The 16,270-nt window shown below is 36.8% G+C and overlaps 1 protein-coding gene across 4 annotated transcripts in view; it reads left to right on the top strand.

The window, feature by feature from the left end:
* The window catches only part of OXR1 (oxidation resistance 1), a 259,710-nt gene that overhangs the window by 225,229 nt on the left and 18,211 nt on the right, over positions 1-16,270 (top strand). For 2 of the 4 annotated variants that reach the window (XM_050915911.1, XM_050915910.1), the window contains exon 1: positions 10,265-10,330. The exons of the other annotated variants lie outside the window; for them this stretch is intronic. In XM_050915911.1, coding sequence (XP_050771868.1) covers positions 10,265-10,330 — 66 coding nt within the window. Of the gene's footprint in view, positions 1-10,264; positions 10,331-16,270 lie in introns of those variants that run through there. 4 annotated transcript variants of the gene reach the window in all.

Below are 16,270 nucleotides of genomic sequence, written 5' to 3'. Positions count from 1 at the left end.
GCTCTTCAGTAACTTTGCACCTTAATATAATTACAGAATAATTTCCACAGAAAATAGTCCACATTTTTCTTCAGGATTAAATGTTGTAACTTTTTAGGAGTTATTTCTGAAGATAGTAGAGGTTGTCCTTTTCCTATGTGTATGAAAATCTGTAAGTTATTTACTACAGAATGAGGTCATGCCTTAAGCCTTTATTTAGGTCTCCTGTGGAAACAATTGTAGAAGACATATTTCAAAAATATTGTTATTTCCATATGTTATATGAAAATTATGTCAAGTTTGATTCTCTTAAGATTATCAAATAATAGTTTTCTGGATTTAGAAGTTACTGTGATTAGTGAGAAGGATAACTTTTTTAAAAAAGATGTTATGCAAGTACAAGAAATATGCTAATGTGGTCTTCTGTGCATTTTAACTTGAGTAATGTGACTTCTTATGACTGACTTCTAGCACAAATCTGAAAGCTGTTAAAAACTAACTTTTTAATCAGAAATGTTTGACAGTACCAGATGGTTCAACCTGTCATTACATACAACTGCATTTTAGTGGCTTTTAACATATGTGCTAGAAAGTATCAGTACGTACAGGGAATTGTAGCTGTTGTTGTCATACCCATTATTCCCATTGAATTTCAGTTATTATTTTCAATCAATATACTTCATTTCTTTAACCCAACAAGCTTTTTCTCTGTCAGCTCTCAATCCAAATGTAATCTAAGATAGCAGGTGAACTGTATCATTGAAACCTTTTTGTGGGTATTGGGATGAAAAATAGGCTGCCTTCTTCAGAACACAATGATGTGAAAATTCAGGGTGGAAGGGAAATGGAAAGCAAAATCTTGATGTACAAATACATCACCAAGTACTGTTGATCTACTGAAAGAGGAAGCTAGTGGAGTAGCTTTCTTTTTGGAAAAGCGTTCTCTCTGCTATAGTTGTACAATATCTTGAAACTGGAGAAACAAGGAAGAGGATTAATGGGTAACACAGGTGTGGTGCTCTGAGACAGCTTTTGCTTCTTTGATAGTCCTATGTTAATACATTCAGCTGCAGCTTTTTATCAAGAGACTTCAAGGAAGTACTGTGCTTTTTTTAGTGGAAAAGTAATTATGGGAAGAAGGAACAAGCAAAAGCAAAGATCAGTAATATATAAAACAGGTAGTAGGTGTTGGTTTATAAGTTTATTAAATGGATCAGTGAATAGGACTGAACTCTTATTCTGAACTTACTCCAATTTTTCATCTGCTTATGATTTCTTCTTCTACCTGTATGCAGAGTAGTCTATTTCCTACCAGCCTTTTCCCTGAAGTAGTCCAGTAGATGTAACCTCAACTGATCTAGTGGCAAAGAGATCAAGTCTCCTGCCGTCATATTAAACACTAGTTTGATTAAATGCTGCACTGTATGAAGTGTCCCCAAAAAAATAAAAAGCAGGGAATCCCTTAGCTGACTTTTTTTTGTATTATATGCTTCACACTTAATAGATAACTGGCTTATTAGAAATAACCATGAGCCTACTACTATCTAACATTTACCATCAGTAAAGGTGACTAATTAATAGTCATCAGTTACTTGGAGTTTAAAACAAACTCTGTGTGGGGTACCTCATAGCTCCTGTTGCTGATGTTGTTCCTCAGTATCTGCCTTCGTGAGAGGCCTCTGCCTGTCCCGTTGGCAGAGCTCTCTAAACAGGTTACTTTTTCACTTGAGATCAGTTCATGCTAAAGACTGGTCTCTGGTGTCCGCTAGAAATGAATAGACAAGAATTTTATTTTATATATAATGTAAGAAATGAAACTGTGCTGTTAGGTTTTTTGGTGGTGTTATCCCATCCATTTTCCTCAAATATCTCTTCTACTTTCTTGTACTTAAGTGAGTGGACATACACCAAGGAAGAGGCTGTTTGGGTTCTGTGTGGTTTGTTTTTTGTGGTTTTTTTACCATCTGTACTGAGCCTTTGGGGTATAGAGGTATATTTATCATGGTATTCTTTTTTTACTTAGTGTGTATAAGTTCAAGTGCTAATGGCTTTCTTAATCTGTTAGCACAAATAATTAATACTGTTTAGAAACCTATGTGTTAATAAACAAATGCTTTCTCCAAAGCATATTCTGTACTTGCATCTAAGCATGGCATGATTTGACAGCAAGCTTACCGTTTCTGTTGTGCAGTGCCTTGGAAACAACTTCCATTGGTACTTACGGTCTAATTTTGTTTCCTTTTTAAGTTCAAGTTGTGTATATAGTAATATGTATAGAAATTAATGACGTAGTGTTAAGGTGCTTGCTGTTAGATAGCTGCTGATGCATTAATATCATTTTGGTGCCAATTAGTACCACAGATTGAAAGCATTACGGAGTTGTCACCTGGTGTTAGTAAAGGCATGGTACCACAGTATTTGAAAGTAGGGGTGGGTCCTCAAGCAGTGCTAGTAGGATTGGTCTTATGCTTGAAGAAGTTTAAGATGAGTGAAAAGGAAAAACTGCTTGAATTCTCCTACAGTCTCCAAATCCTGGTTGAGACACGAGTTTTCAAGTAACACAACTATTTCCTATTTCTATAAAATAACTGCTGGAAGTTTCTTATGGCTGCATAAAAGATTGCTTTTCTAAAGGAAGTGTTGTTCACATTCCCTGTAAAGGATAGATATTATTCCATTGCATACACATGGTATATTTAAAAAAAACAGAAACAAAAAAATCCCCAACAGATCAGAGCACAAATTGTGAACCATAGTTAGTCATAGAACAACTTGAAGAAAATTTATAAGAAGTGCTGCCCAGTTGCATTATTTTCTATAGCCTTTCTTGCAGACTCTTTAACTTTTCTAATTCAGGAAAAAAATCTGCACCCTTAAGAAAAAAAAGGAGATGGGGTGGGAAGTGATATCTGTGATTCATCAATCCCTGAAATTCCAATTATCCAGTTATTCTACTATTGTTTTCCTAAAATGGATTGTAAAACTTGATGGGCTTGTTTCCACCACTGTTGCTATATGAAGTGGCAGGTGGCATTTTGAAATTTACCATTGGAGGAAAAAGACATGGGGAAAAAAAGTACTCATGTAAAATGTCATTAACCGTATTCAGGGATCTAGTATAGAGTTAAATGAGGTAAACCAACTTTCCACTTGAAAGTGGAAACTTGAAGTTCCACACACTGAACTTGTGTGCTCTTGAAGTGTGCTGGTAAGCTCAAATATTTTTCTACGGAAGTTGGCATGCACATGTAAATAATCTGTTTAAATCTTTAGGGAATCAGTTTATCATATCTGGGGAGGAAGGACAACTGAAACTAATTTTCCAAGCAAGGTTTTTACAGTTTTAATAATGCTAGATACAAAGGAAATTGCTGTGCTCTAACAACTTAGCACAGGGAGGAGGGCATTAGAGGGGAAACAATGGAAATTACTACTTGTGTAAGAAACATCAGTGCATAAAGGAGAAATGACACAGTTTGTGCTTTCCCATGTGAGTTTTATCATAAAACTTTTGCACCTTCTATTGGTATCTAACTAAAGGACTAGTTGGTCTCTTGGGGGAGGAGGGGGAGAAGGAAAAGAAATTGTAGAGATCAGAATACCTTAATGTGCTTATTTAATGCTTCATCTGTCGGTCTGTGAAGCTAATTCTCAAAGTTAATGACATTCCTTGAACAATAAAGGGACTTAGTCTGTTGTAGTCTTTAAGTAGTTCATTTTTTGATAGGGAGCTGGAAAACTGGGATGCACCGTTATATTGACCGTATGTGTATAAATGCATTTTTTATTTCTGTATGTGATAATGACTTATTGACATAGACTGCTAATCTAGTTTTAGATTCTGGATTTGAATCTAGAACAATCAAAACAATGTCTATGTAAGGTACTACAGCTATTAAGTGTCTTTCTCTTCATGCAATATTGGAAATACAGGATTTATGCTGATGGATCAGATCTCTGGTCATCAGACAGAGCATTGATGCAAAAAAAAAAAAAAAAAATTATGGACTGTGGCCACAGCTAAATGTTTCAGAGGCTTTAAATTTCATCTTGGGCACTTGTGAAGAAATCAGTTAAGGACATCAGTTCCTTTTTAAACCTGAAATCTGTTAAGGAAACAGAAGAATTGCTCTGTACTAGAATAATTCTTAATTATTTAAAGTGTTGATTCTTCCCCCCTCCCACACTTCCCCCTGTCATTTGATCTTATTTATTGCTATTATTCAGCGTTGAGTCATACTTCAGGTCCACATAAATCTAAATATTCATCCACAAGATATTTGAAAACAGGAAATTTCTTGTCTTGGGACCTGCAAGCTGTTCTTAAAGTAGTTGGAAGCTCATCTGTTTTATTGTTTCCATTAGCTTGTCAATTGTTTGGAAAATACAGAAAATCAGTTTGATTTAAAGCTGTCTAGAAGTTGACTTCCAAAACAAAGCATGAGTTGGTAGATATTTGCAAATTATTTTTCCCATATTCACTGGGTCATGTTCTGGACTTGCATTTCATAATCATTACCTTTTCGTTTTGGATATTAAATTTCTGTAGAAAATATAGATACAATACTTCTGGAAAGCAATACTCTGTAATAACTCACTTGTCAAACTGAATTGCAGTTGGAACTCTAGACATGGTTTAAAAATGTTTACTAGATCAAGCTATTAGTTGCAAATGAAGTTCTGCCTTCCTGAAATGGTATTTGAGTTAGACACTCAACACTTCAACATCAACAAAACTGTAACTTCTGGGATGTCTAGAAATTCTATTTCTGTGTATTTGTAGAAACATGAAGGTCACAAACAGTGAGTATGTCTCCTGGTCAGGTAGCATCTGAAGAAGGTTTTTCAAGGTTGGAGTGTGGGATGTAGGTGCTTAAGTTCTCTATTGGATCTGGACTGTAACCTACAACATTTCTATATTAAAATGGGCATTTCAGTTTCAGTATGCACTGCTGTCTTAAGTTTTTGTATTCTTAATCATGTTGTTTCTATAAATTTGCTTCCATTCCCTACTCTACACTTCAGTGTTCGGATGTTAGTGAAACAGCTGCTTGTTATGTCTTACATTTTAAAATGTGGTATGATCATAATGCTGTATAACAAGCTGGATAATACTGGATCAGCAGAAAGAGGAGGAAGTCTAGAAGTTGTAGGCTTCTTGAATGAAACACTGCACACAATGTGTAAAGATGCATCACATTAACAGTCCTCAAAATAAGAATATTTTTTCAGTATGTTTCTTGAAAGGTTGTCTCTTTATGATAGTATATTGGGTATACAAGCTAGATCATTGTTTTTTACATCATGCATAGTCTGTTAAGAAATTGGATGTATCACTATGCTTGTGTTGCTGTGCATTAACAAGGATGCTTAGTAGGCTTTGCTCTTGTACTGGAGGATGAGAGTATCTTGAATTTCAGCAGTCATGTGCAATACTTAGAAATGTTTGTTAGTTTAATTTTTATGATTGAAGAGAGAGACTCTGATGCCCATTATCATAATGCAATGCCCTTTGTAGAGACTGGTAACTTTCATTCTTGCTTTTGCAATTAACTTGAGCAAATATTGTACACTCTCTCAACTTCATGCATGAGAGATTTCTTGCTTTGCTCTATTTTTTTTCTGCTTAATCTATTTGGAATCTATTTATAACTTGTAAGTGAAAATCAGGATGTTTTCATTACTTGGAGCTGTCCTGTAGTTGAAATCATGAGCGTGGAATTGTAATTGATGGTTACTTCATGTATCAGTAGAGAGAACTGGGGCAGTCCTTCTGCTAAGAGTTGAAGCAGAATCATTCAACTAAAAAGCTTGTGCTTTTGAGACTCTTAATAGCTTTCAGTGTACCTTTTGAAAATCCTGAGGAAAATTTTGTGGATGGAAAAATGCTGATTTCCTCCCCCCCCTTCCCCTAAGCTGTTGAAAGGAAACAAAGGATGACTTCTCAAATTAGACTTCCTTTCTTATGGAAACGTTATCAGCCAACTAAGAAGTTGTGCCAGTCCCTGTTGTAATGGATACCACAGGAGGTGGCTTTTGTACTGTTTAGTGTGTTTCTTGTAGCGGTAAAGGGGGAAGGGATCAGACCTCAGTTAGCTGTAATCCCATGTTAGTGTCACCTGCAACAACTTTTACAAAGATCCAGTTGTTCTAGAAGACAAAGTAGTAGTTTTGCATAGGAGCCAGTACCTGATTTTTTTATTTTATTTTATTTTTTTAACTGCATTCTAACTTCATTACTCCTGAACTTGGCACTCTTTTCTTAGTCATCTGAAAGGCTTTTTTGTACCAAATAGAACTTGTCTGCCTCTTATTAAAGATAAACCAGACCTTAATTCAGCTGACTTTTGTATGCCTTATGTCATCAAAATATGAAACTGCCTTTGTTTCACCTTGTGGGATTTCTTTCAAAGATGACAATTTAGGTGGCTTGAGCATCTAAATTAGGTGTCTTCCTAATTTTGAAGTTCTTGGCAATTTACGTCCTAAGACTGTAATACAAGGATTAAACATACAGGATGTACATCTCTTATCAGAGCTGTAAAATGCTATTCTAAATTTGTAAATATTGTAACACTATAACTAACACTATAGAGTTTATAATTCTAGAGTTGTTTTCTGTCATATTATACTAATGTGTATTGAAACTATGCTATTTTAAACACTACTTGAGGCAGCTTTCAGGTTTTTTTCTTTTGGGCTCTGGTGATGGGAGGTTTTGTTATAATCTGTGAAACATGCCTGTTAGGTGTAATTAAATAGCAATCTCATCTCTTTAAAAATATATTCTAACAGGTAGATGGACTATTGAAAGTGAAACTAATGTCATTGCTTATTGATTTGTTTGTTCCCAGGCAAGCCAATACCAAGGCTTTCTTCTTGTCAGTCAAAATGCAAATGACTTATGAATTGTACTGGGGCACTCGACTTACACAGTCTGGTTCCTGTGATTTATGTGTTTCTCAATTTTCAGGGCTGCTTCTGAAATTGGAGTATTAAATTCTGAGAATAATCTTACTTTATATATATGCCTCATATATAATCTTCTCAGGAGATGCTTGGGGATGCTTACCTTCAGTGCACCACACTTGCAACTTTTCATCACAAAACCTGGTCACCTATACAGCTGCTTCTGTGGAATCAACAGCAAGTTCTAAATACTCTGAGTAATTATGCCCCTCCCTCATCTCTCTGGGCTAACCTCCCTCCCTTAAGAGGGAAGGAGCAGGCGAAATAAATTACTTTTTGCTAATGTAACATCGCTCAAAAAGCATGCATATTAAATATAGGGATTGTAGAATTCAACATCACAACTTTTCTATCACTGTGGTATCAGGAAGTTGTGTTAGCTACTAGGTGAAACAGAATAATGTCATCTAATCAAACTGCAAAGATGTTCTTTCACACCCAGTATCCAGTCTTCCAACTCCAGTTGAGAGAGTTATTGTACTTACTATCCTGTTTCAGGATTATGAGATCTTGTCAGCTGATAACTTTAAATCTGGTATGGCAAAAGGTGTAAACTAGATAATTGATTTGGAGTGGAAATAAGATATTTCATAAGTTGCACCTGTATTTGTTGGCACTCTCCTTTTTCTCTGCTGCTACTTTACTATTTTTAAGACAGATTTGTTTATTAGAAAGAACAACATCGTGAATAACAATTACTGAAAGGACTATGCTTTCTGTCTTGAACGTTGATTGTGTAGAGATATAGCTTGGTTACAAACCAACAATGACAATAACAAGATTATCATTCACTGCAATTAGATTCATTCTGTCTTCCTCTGTTGTCTAGGTAGCAAATAGGTGGATGTTCTTAAGTGTTTGCTGCTGTTCTGCAAGTATGTCAAGTCTGAGCCAGTACTCCTCTCTGGAATCTCTTTAATTAAGAACTTTTATGGCAAGGCATATATTAATTAGCAACAAGATAGGAGGTTCTAATTCAAATTAACAGATCAGTAGTATAACCCACAAATGCACAAAAGAATAAAAGGGCAGTTTGTTTATTTTTAAGGGATGCTCCTGGGGTCAAGCTTCTTGTGTGGGCTTCTTTCTGTGGCTAATAGAAATACCTCTTCCACCAATTCGGAAAAGCGACTGTTGAAGGGCTGGGGTGGAGGTCAGTCACAAGAGAAAGCTTTTGCCACTTCTACAGCTGCACTGTTTCATGATACTTCTACGACTGCACTGTTTCATGATGATGGGCAGGCTCTCCTGACCTGCTTTCTGCCCGCCCTCCCCTCTCCAGCAGATGCTGCCAGCTGCAGGGCAGCTACCAGCTGGGGGGAGTTCCTGCTGCTGGAAGACTGAACATCAAAACAGACTGGCAGGAGGTCTGATAGAGAGAGTTACTAGTGCATTTATTCCTGTTAAACTTTGCAACTGTAAGTGAAAAAGTGAGTTGTCAAATCTAACAAAGAACTTTATTGCGCTCTTTTCTTTTGAGCAAGTTTTTTAAATCCTTTTGAGAAGCAGTGGGAAGAGCCAGTTTTATCTAGAGAGAAGCTAAAAACATCCAAGTAAGTTGTTTGAATTGTTCAAGATAAAACGTTCTAGAATAAAAAATTGTGTGATGGCCCAGATTCTTTTCTTCCTCCCCCAGTTTTGGAGAAACAGTGTGTTGGCTAGTGTTAGGGAGGAATTTGTTTTTTCTGAGGGGGGGAAAAATGGGGGGGGGGGGACGGGGACGGACACACGACACTGCTAAAATAAGCTGTATGGGTGTTAGTTGTGTGGCTAGGTTTTGCTTTTTGGCTTAGAAGTTGCATGTCCAGAGATAGTTTGAAATAGTTTTTCTGCATACTCTCCATTCCTTCATGATTTGCCAGACTTTGGGAGGGGTGGGGGGTGAGGGGGGGAGGTTGTAGCTCATATTTTATTTTTTATATTGATTGTAATAGCCTCATTTGAAACAGTTTGAAGGCTGTCCATTTTTTTTGTTCTTGTTTTACCTCAGTATTAGCTTGCTTATTATTTAAAAAAAAAAATCAAATAAATGGGCATATGGTTTGTTGTTTGAATCTTACACCATTTGACTGTGTATCTAGCATATTGTTGTATATTTGAGTTTCCTAAATCCCAGCTTTCAATGTCCCAGTGATAAAAGTGTTCTTACTCCTCACCCTGATAATTCTCATAAGTTGGAACAAATTGGTTTTTAGAGTTACCAGCTCCTGAGAAAGGTTTTACTGAGAAGAAAAACATTTTATCTATCCGAATTATGTCAAGTTAGACACCAATGCAAGGTGAGGTGTTCCAGTACACAGTCTGCAGTATAGTTAAGTACAAGTTTTGGTACTGGTTTTCTCTGCTTGGACATCTTGGCTTTTAGATCGGTGCAACAGCACAAGTGAGCAATGTTTTAATGTTGTTTTGATGCTGCCTGCCACTGCCCTGGCCTATTTAATACTTTTACCCAGGACTCAGAGCTCTGGGTGTTTTTGGAGGAGGGAGGGGAAAAAAAAAAAAGCCTCCAAGTGCTACTACAAGGAAATTCTCAAAGGATTGCTGTGTGTATTACTGTTGCCCATGCCTGTTTAAATAAAAATCCTTCCTTAAGAAAAAAAGATATTAAATCATGATTCCAAAAATACTTTATTGCTGGGACTAGCATTTAACCCGTACAGCAGGTTTAGCTTATAGACAAAAGGATTCATTTTCTTCTTGTAGCTTGCAAAACTGAAAATGCTGCGAGGCTAACAGTTCCTGAATGCTTTAAAACCTTTTTTAAAAAGAATATTTTTTAAAAAAACTTCACTGACCACTTTTTTAACTGGTTCTGTACTCTAAGAGATAACTGCCAGGGTTTATATACAGTTGTCAACATAAGTAAGACAAACTATTATTTTAATATTGAGTGCAAATTTGTTACCATTAGAACTTGTTTATGAACAATTGTAGTGTAACAGACTATTACAAGCAGTTCTTGGGGATTTTTTTTGTATTCTTCAGTATTGTATAAAAAAATTAAGTTTTCTGTATCTTTAAATATTTTAGCCTTTTTAACAAACTAGTGCTCTGCAACCACACTTGAATACAGGAAACCTTTCTTCTTCTGTACTGTCATCATTTGCAATACGTCCCCCTACTGTACACTCGTTCATTTGTTCCCTGCCATGTCAGTCAAATGTGTGTGTCTAGCAAACTATCCTGTCACCGTCGTGGGGCTCTGCTTGTGCCTGGAACTGACAGCAGGTACAGAGAATGCTTTCAAACAGCCTTGAATGATTTTTTTTTTTTTCCTTAATTTCTTTTTTAGTCTCATTTTATTTTTAGAAGGGAAATGTCTCGTCTCTGGTATGGAAAGAAGGGAAGAAAGCACCAGCCAGTTAATCATAAATACGCTCTGGTAATTTTCAGTGTAGTATGTTCATTTCTGTTATTGCGTTCTTGTAATGTTGTGGTGCAGAGACAGTTTCTGGAAGTTTAAATTTTGAATGTGTAAACAGGATGCTAAGTCACAAATTTTCATTACTTTTAGGTGCGTATTTAGGTGCATACCAATTGCTGGTATTCCATTACCATTAGATAAGAGAAACTACCTAGAACATTAAGGGGTTCAGCAGTTTTAGAGTGGTGGTGTGTTTTCATTTGGAGTAATGCATTTTCTCCACAAAAATGTGATTTATAGCTAAATACTGTGAACAGTAATTTGTATTGGCATTTAATTAGAAAAGTGTAAATTTCCTGAGTTACCTTTTGATTATACCTTCTCAGAAGTCATTCAACCATATGAAGGTCTGATAATACTTCTAAATTGGAGATGAGTATGCTGTAGTCCCACTCTCACATTTATAATGGAGGGGACCAATACCACTGTTTTTACAGTTTATGAGATTTATGAAAGTAACTGGTGTTTTTTCAGTGTTGTTTTCCCCAAAAAGACTTAAATTTGTAGTAGTATGTAAAGGCAATAGTTCTCAGGGAGAATTGCAAAACAGTAACATCTTGGGGATAGGGAGGAAGTGATCTTGACAATATAGTTGTTATGCTTTTACCAGCTGGAAGATATTTTTCATTCAGACTGCCTGCGACAGGCTTTTTGCTGTCTTTTTAAGAGTTACAGACCACTGAGTTTTGGTGCATACTTCTTTTGGAGGTGCTGTTGACTTTGGTGTTTATTTTGATCATTCTTTGTAGCCAGGTTACTTGCAGAATATGAAATTGTCATGTGGCAACAACTGGTTCTAATCTAAATATGATCCTAACTAACAAAATATTTTTTAAATAATAGGCTCTTAATTTTCCTCTGTAGCAATGGAAGGTAGAATGGAGGTATAATTCCTAAATTAACTTAAATGTAACTTGAGCATGCCCTGTAGCAGTGTAAAAGGTATCTGAAGTTTACCAAGAATGTGTTCTTTAATATATATCTGTATATGTAGATATATAAATACATCTTACCCAGCTAATTAAAAAAGTAGTAGTATCCCTTGTTATAATTATTTCCCTTAGGACCAACACTTCATTTTAGCCAGAGTCCAACTATGCTAGTAAAAGCAATATGTATCAGCTCTGAAGGAGAGGTTGAACTGAAGACAGCTGTATGAGAATCTTCTTTGCTGTGAGAGGGGTAGAGAACAGGTTATTTTAATGTGTAAAACCAGTCAAATCAGAAAAAAGGGTATAGAAGTATCTACAGATGGGAATATTTTTAAAATGTTGCTATGTCAACAAGGCATGCTCTGTTCTTGAAGTTGGGTGTTTTCCTTCAATGAATGATCATAAAGCTAATATGCAAGTGTAACCTTTTTACAGAAAAGAGGGAAGGAGTATTGGTACCTTGATTTCTGTGTTATGCAAGACAAAGTGGGAAGCATATTAAAGAGAATGGCAGCATATATGAAGTACAGGTTTTTGACTAAATGTTTCTTTAGTGGTTGTTCTGAAACTTGGATTAAAACCCACCTGACATGAAATAACATAATTGCTGGACCAAATGGAGTGATACAATAAAACAAGAATGCTTGCTTGAAGCAACTAAGTCGCCCTGGATTATTTACCTGAAAGGCCTTTGTTATTTTTGTGGTGATAGAGTAAATTTGGGCTGAGCATTGTAGGGGTTCGATACTTTCCCAGGATAAGAGATAAAAATTTTGGTGACTAACCAATGCATTATGCTATCCCCTTCAAAAAGCCAGTAATGTTGGCTTCCCACTTCTTTAGTAAATCTGTTTGGTATTTACTGTGTCTCTTTATTGTACTGCAACACAAGAGATGCCAGTAAGTTTCTAGAATGTCAAAAATGCAGGCAACCATTCTTTCTGTCAAAGCACTTTAGACAAAGACATCAGACAGTGCAAGAGAACAAAAGGTGGATTGCCTTCTTTGGGAGTGCTTGTCTGAATGCTTTGCAGAGCTTCCATAGGCAGCATAGCCAAAGGGGACAAAACTAATGAAAACTTATCTTTGGCTTTTATATTCTTAAGATGATACGCAAAGGGAATTAAAATGGTGTTGATTTTAATAGCTTGAATGATTTGAGACTTGCACAACTTCTGAGGGTCTTGATTTATTGGTTAACTGTGGTTGGTAAGCTAATGGCTGTAGTTCTTTGGCTATTGTGGAGATATAATAATAGGGGCTTACATGTGAAAGATGAGAATTTAGTACTTCATCCCTGTGGATGTCAAAACTGCAAGGTTGCATCAATCCAATAATACTGCTACAAAGATCTTTTAAAGTCAGCTTTCCATACTGAGTTTTGTTTTAGAGTAACACAGTGAACTGATGATCTGAGTCTCTTTAAAAATAAAAATAAAAAAGCAGAGTGCAATCCAGTACTTTCTTACACTGATCACTAAGTCTAGAACCTTTCCTTGACGACAGATATTTGCCATACCTACTGTCCTAAATAATTAGGGGGTTTATGCATCTTACCTTGACTAGATCTTCCATTTAATTATTAGGTGTTATTGTTTACACTTTTAATAATTGTGAAATATTAGGCCTCACTACAAATGCAAAGTACAGTAGCAGCTGAACATTTGAAAAGGTTGATTATAAGTTGAAAGAAAACAAATGAGTAGTAGAGGCTTATTTTCTCTGTGTGTCTTTAATGGTCTGTGCAATCTGAAGTTGATCCTTTTTCTGATTAAAATAAGAGACAAACATTTCCATACTGGGTTGTGATTGTTACCTACCTCTAAGCATGTATAGCACTTTCTTCTCATACCTGAGAGGATCTCTGCATGGCACTATCAGAACTGAGAGGTAACCTTACTCAGCTTGCCTTCTCCTGGAGTGGCAGCTTGAGGTCAGGTGCCAGAGGTACTGAACCTCTGGTTTCTCTGCTTGCAAGTGCTGAAACTTCCTTAAATTGTTTTGCGAGAGAGCTGGGTTTTATAGGTAATGCTGCTACAGATCTTCGCCCCCCCCCCCCCCCCTTGGACAAAATGAGTCAAGTTGCCTGACCTGCCTCTTTGATTTTCATAAATCTAATTCTTAGTTCTTTGCACAAACATCCTAAACTTTGTCTAATGTTTGCCCATGTTAAATTTAGTTCTCTTGCTGGCATTATCATATCTCTCAAATTAGTGATTTCTCATATCTCGAAAAAATAGTTTGTTATAAAGGTTTCCAGACTCGGTGTAACACTTTCTGTGTGCTGCAGGCTTTGATTGCTTTCTTCTCAAGTTCATTTATTAATTCTCATTATTGCAGATGTTTTAATTTATCTTCAGTATATGTTAATTATGGCTTGGTACCGTTGCTGTGGGCTTGGAGCACTCTGAGGCAGCTACTTAACAGCCCATCCTGCAAACCTGTGGGGATAATACTGATCACAGAGAGAATGTTGCTGTCATGTAACATACTCATCTCTTTTGTCCTTGCTATGGAAAACACCTTGGTGTGTCTCTCAGTTGTGGTCTTGGTGGTTGTGTCTCAGTTCCGAGACAGCCAGTTTTAAAGATATTGAAAGAGAGAAGGAACTGCAGTGCCAGCCAATTCAGGGGACTGCTGTGATTCTCTGGTCCCTCTCCTCTGCTTAAAATGGCTAGCTCTTGTACCTTCCTTTCCTTGTCACCAGTAGAGTGACAGGGAGCTGAATTGGCTGAAACCCACACGAGACAGAAAATGATTAGCTTTGCAGCCACGCTCATTAAAAATTAATCAAATTAAACCAGTCTTAGTTTTTTTCAGAATGATACCTCATAACTGTTTATCTGATGTGGTAAACACTGTGTATTTAATGCATTACTGTAATGTAATCAGTATGTCCCAAGTAATCACATTTGTGATGGAGAAGACTGCTTCTTCCATATTGCTTTCTCTTAAGCAGTGTCTGACATCTTGGGAGGAATGTCTGAAAAATAAAGTTAGTGTTTTCTCTTAAATATTCGTAACAGCATTCAGTTCAGAAATGCACCTTTTATTTTCATTGGAAGATATTTACAGCCTTTCGAAAGGGTTTGATCCTTTCTTCCCCCTCCCCATTTACTGATGAACTGGAGATGGACTGATGTTTTGGAGTAACTTTGTAAATGGCCTGATAAAATCACACTGGCATTTATTTTTTCAATTAAATAACCTGGAACTTTAAAGGTGAAACTTTTTTTGACTCTCAAGAAGTACTGTTCATGAAGCTTGCAGTTCACCTGATTTTACACAGATGTACTAAGATTCAAAGCAAAATTGTTCAGCTTTCATTCTCTTTCTTAATATTTGCTTTTTATTTCATATTCACAGTTAATCATGAGGGTATAGATAACTTATGTTGAAGAGAACCACTCATGCTGTTGCGCTTTCTCCATTCTTATCTTTCAGAAGCACTGTTCAGCTCTGATAAGACCCTCCCTTTCACGAAGGAGGCAGTTTCAGCTACTTGTTAACTCTGAAAGTTTAGCTGTATTTGGTTTGAGGGCAGCAATTACACTGCCCTGTTAGCAAACTCTCATTAGGTGCCTGTGTGTTGGTCACTCCTGGCTTTGTTAAACCGGCAGAGGAATGCCTTGCTGGTGTAAGCAGTTTCATGTTTACAGCTGTGTATAGCAGATTGATATGACCAGTGCCTGAAAGGGCTGATGTGTCACCATCTGCATGGCAAACTGTCCTTCATGGGCATTCAAACAATTGTAACCGCATTTTTCACGTGTATTGTTGAAGGACAAAAAAGTTCCATATTAGGAATTTTGATTTCTGTTTTGCTCACTGCGTATGCCAGCATAGCTTGCAAGAGTTAGGTGCTCTGACATACTTTCAGAAAAACAAGGTTTAAAACATCAGTTTCTCCAAAAGGAGAATCCTAAGCCTCTTGATTGTTTGAATCATTAGTATGCAAACCCTCAGTTTGAGTTACTGCATTAAATATTAAAACTGTTGTGTGTTCTGCTAAGTGGTTAACTCAACATACACATGGTGTGGAGTCAAGCTGAAAGGCATTCACGCTACAAGAGTCATATGACTCATCCCATGTTTTCTCATCAATGTTGCTATTATGAATAGAGCGGGTAGTATTAGATCTCTAAGTATGTATCCCATGTCATTTCAAACTTGATTAGCCCTTGGAATTGTCCTGTGGTAGACTGTTCCAAGTCCCTAAGCAGAATCATTTTTGCCCTGAAGCACACTAACCTCCTGGCTATACACATTGTTTCGGTCTATTCTAACCAGTGCCCAGATTAACCATGAGAGGTTTAGCTGTTATTCTCTCCTCCTGCATTCTTTTTGAAGCAGAAAATAACTAGAGAGAGAACAGAGGGTCCTTCAGGAACACTTCCTGATCCTCAAAAAGTAGCTTTGGATATCAAGGAAACTGGATGCTGATACGGCATAGTGAAGAGAGTGCAGTAAATAAAGCACACAGCAAACTCATATGGGTAGGCCTGCACTTTAATCTTGGGCAGAATACTTAGATCGCTACAATTTGGGGCGATTTGGCAATTTATGTGTAAGGACATGGACTGTATTGGAATTTGGAAAGCCTTGTCCCTATACCTTAATGACTTAAATGTAAGAACTTGTCCAGGTTGGCTCAGGACCTTGCTCAGTCAAACTTTGAAAGCCTCCAAGGATGGAGATTCTGCAGTCTCCCTGGGAAGCCTGTTCCAGTCTTTAACCATTGATAACATCAACCTTTGAGCCCAGTGGTCCAGCCAGTTTTTCAGCCTTGTTCTTCATGCATTTGATACATAAGTGATTTGATTGCAAGGCTACTATAGAATAGCATCAAAAGCCTTGGTGAAATACAGATAAATGGCGTCCACTGCTACCTGCCCAAAAATGAAAGAATTTTATTACAAATAAACATTCTGTACTGAAAACCACAGTCTGGTATGATGCATGCAAA

Source organism: Gymnogyps californianus, chromosome 2, assembly GCF_018139145.2.
Source record: "Gymnogyps californianus isolate 813 chromosome 2, ASM1813914v2, whole genome shotgun sequence".
Taxonomy (NCBI): Eukaryota; Metazoa; Chordata; class Aves; order Accipitriformes; family Cathartidae; genus Gymnogyps; species Gymnogyps californianus.
This window is presented reverse-complemented; position numbering and strand designations above follow the sequence as displayed.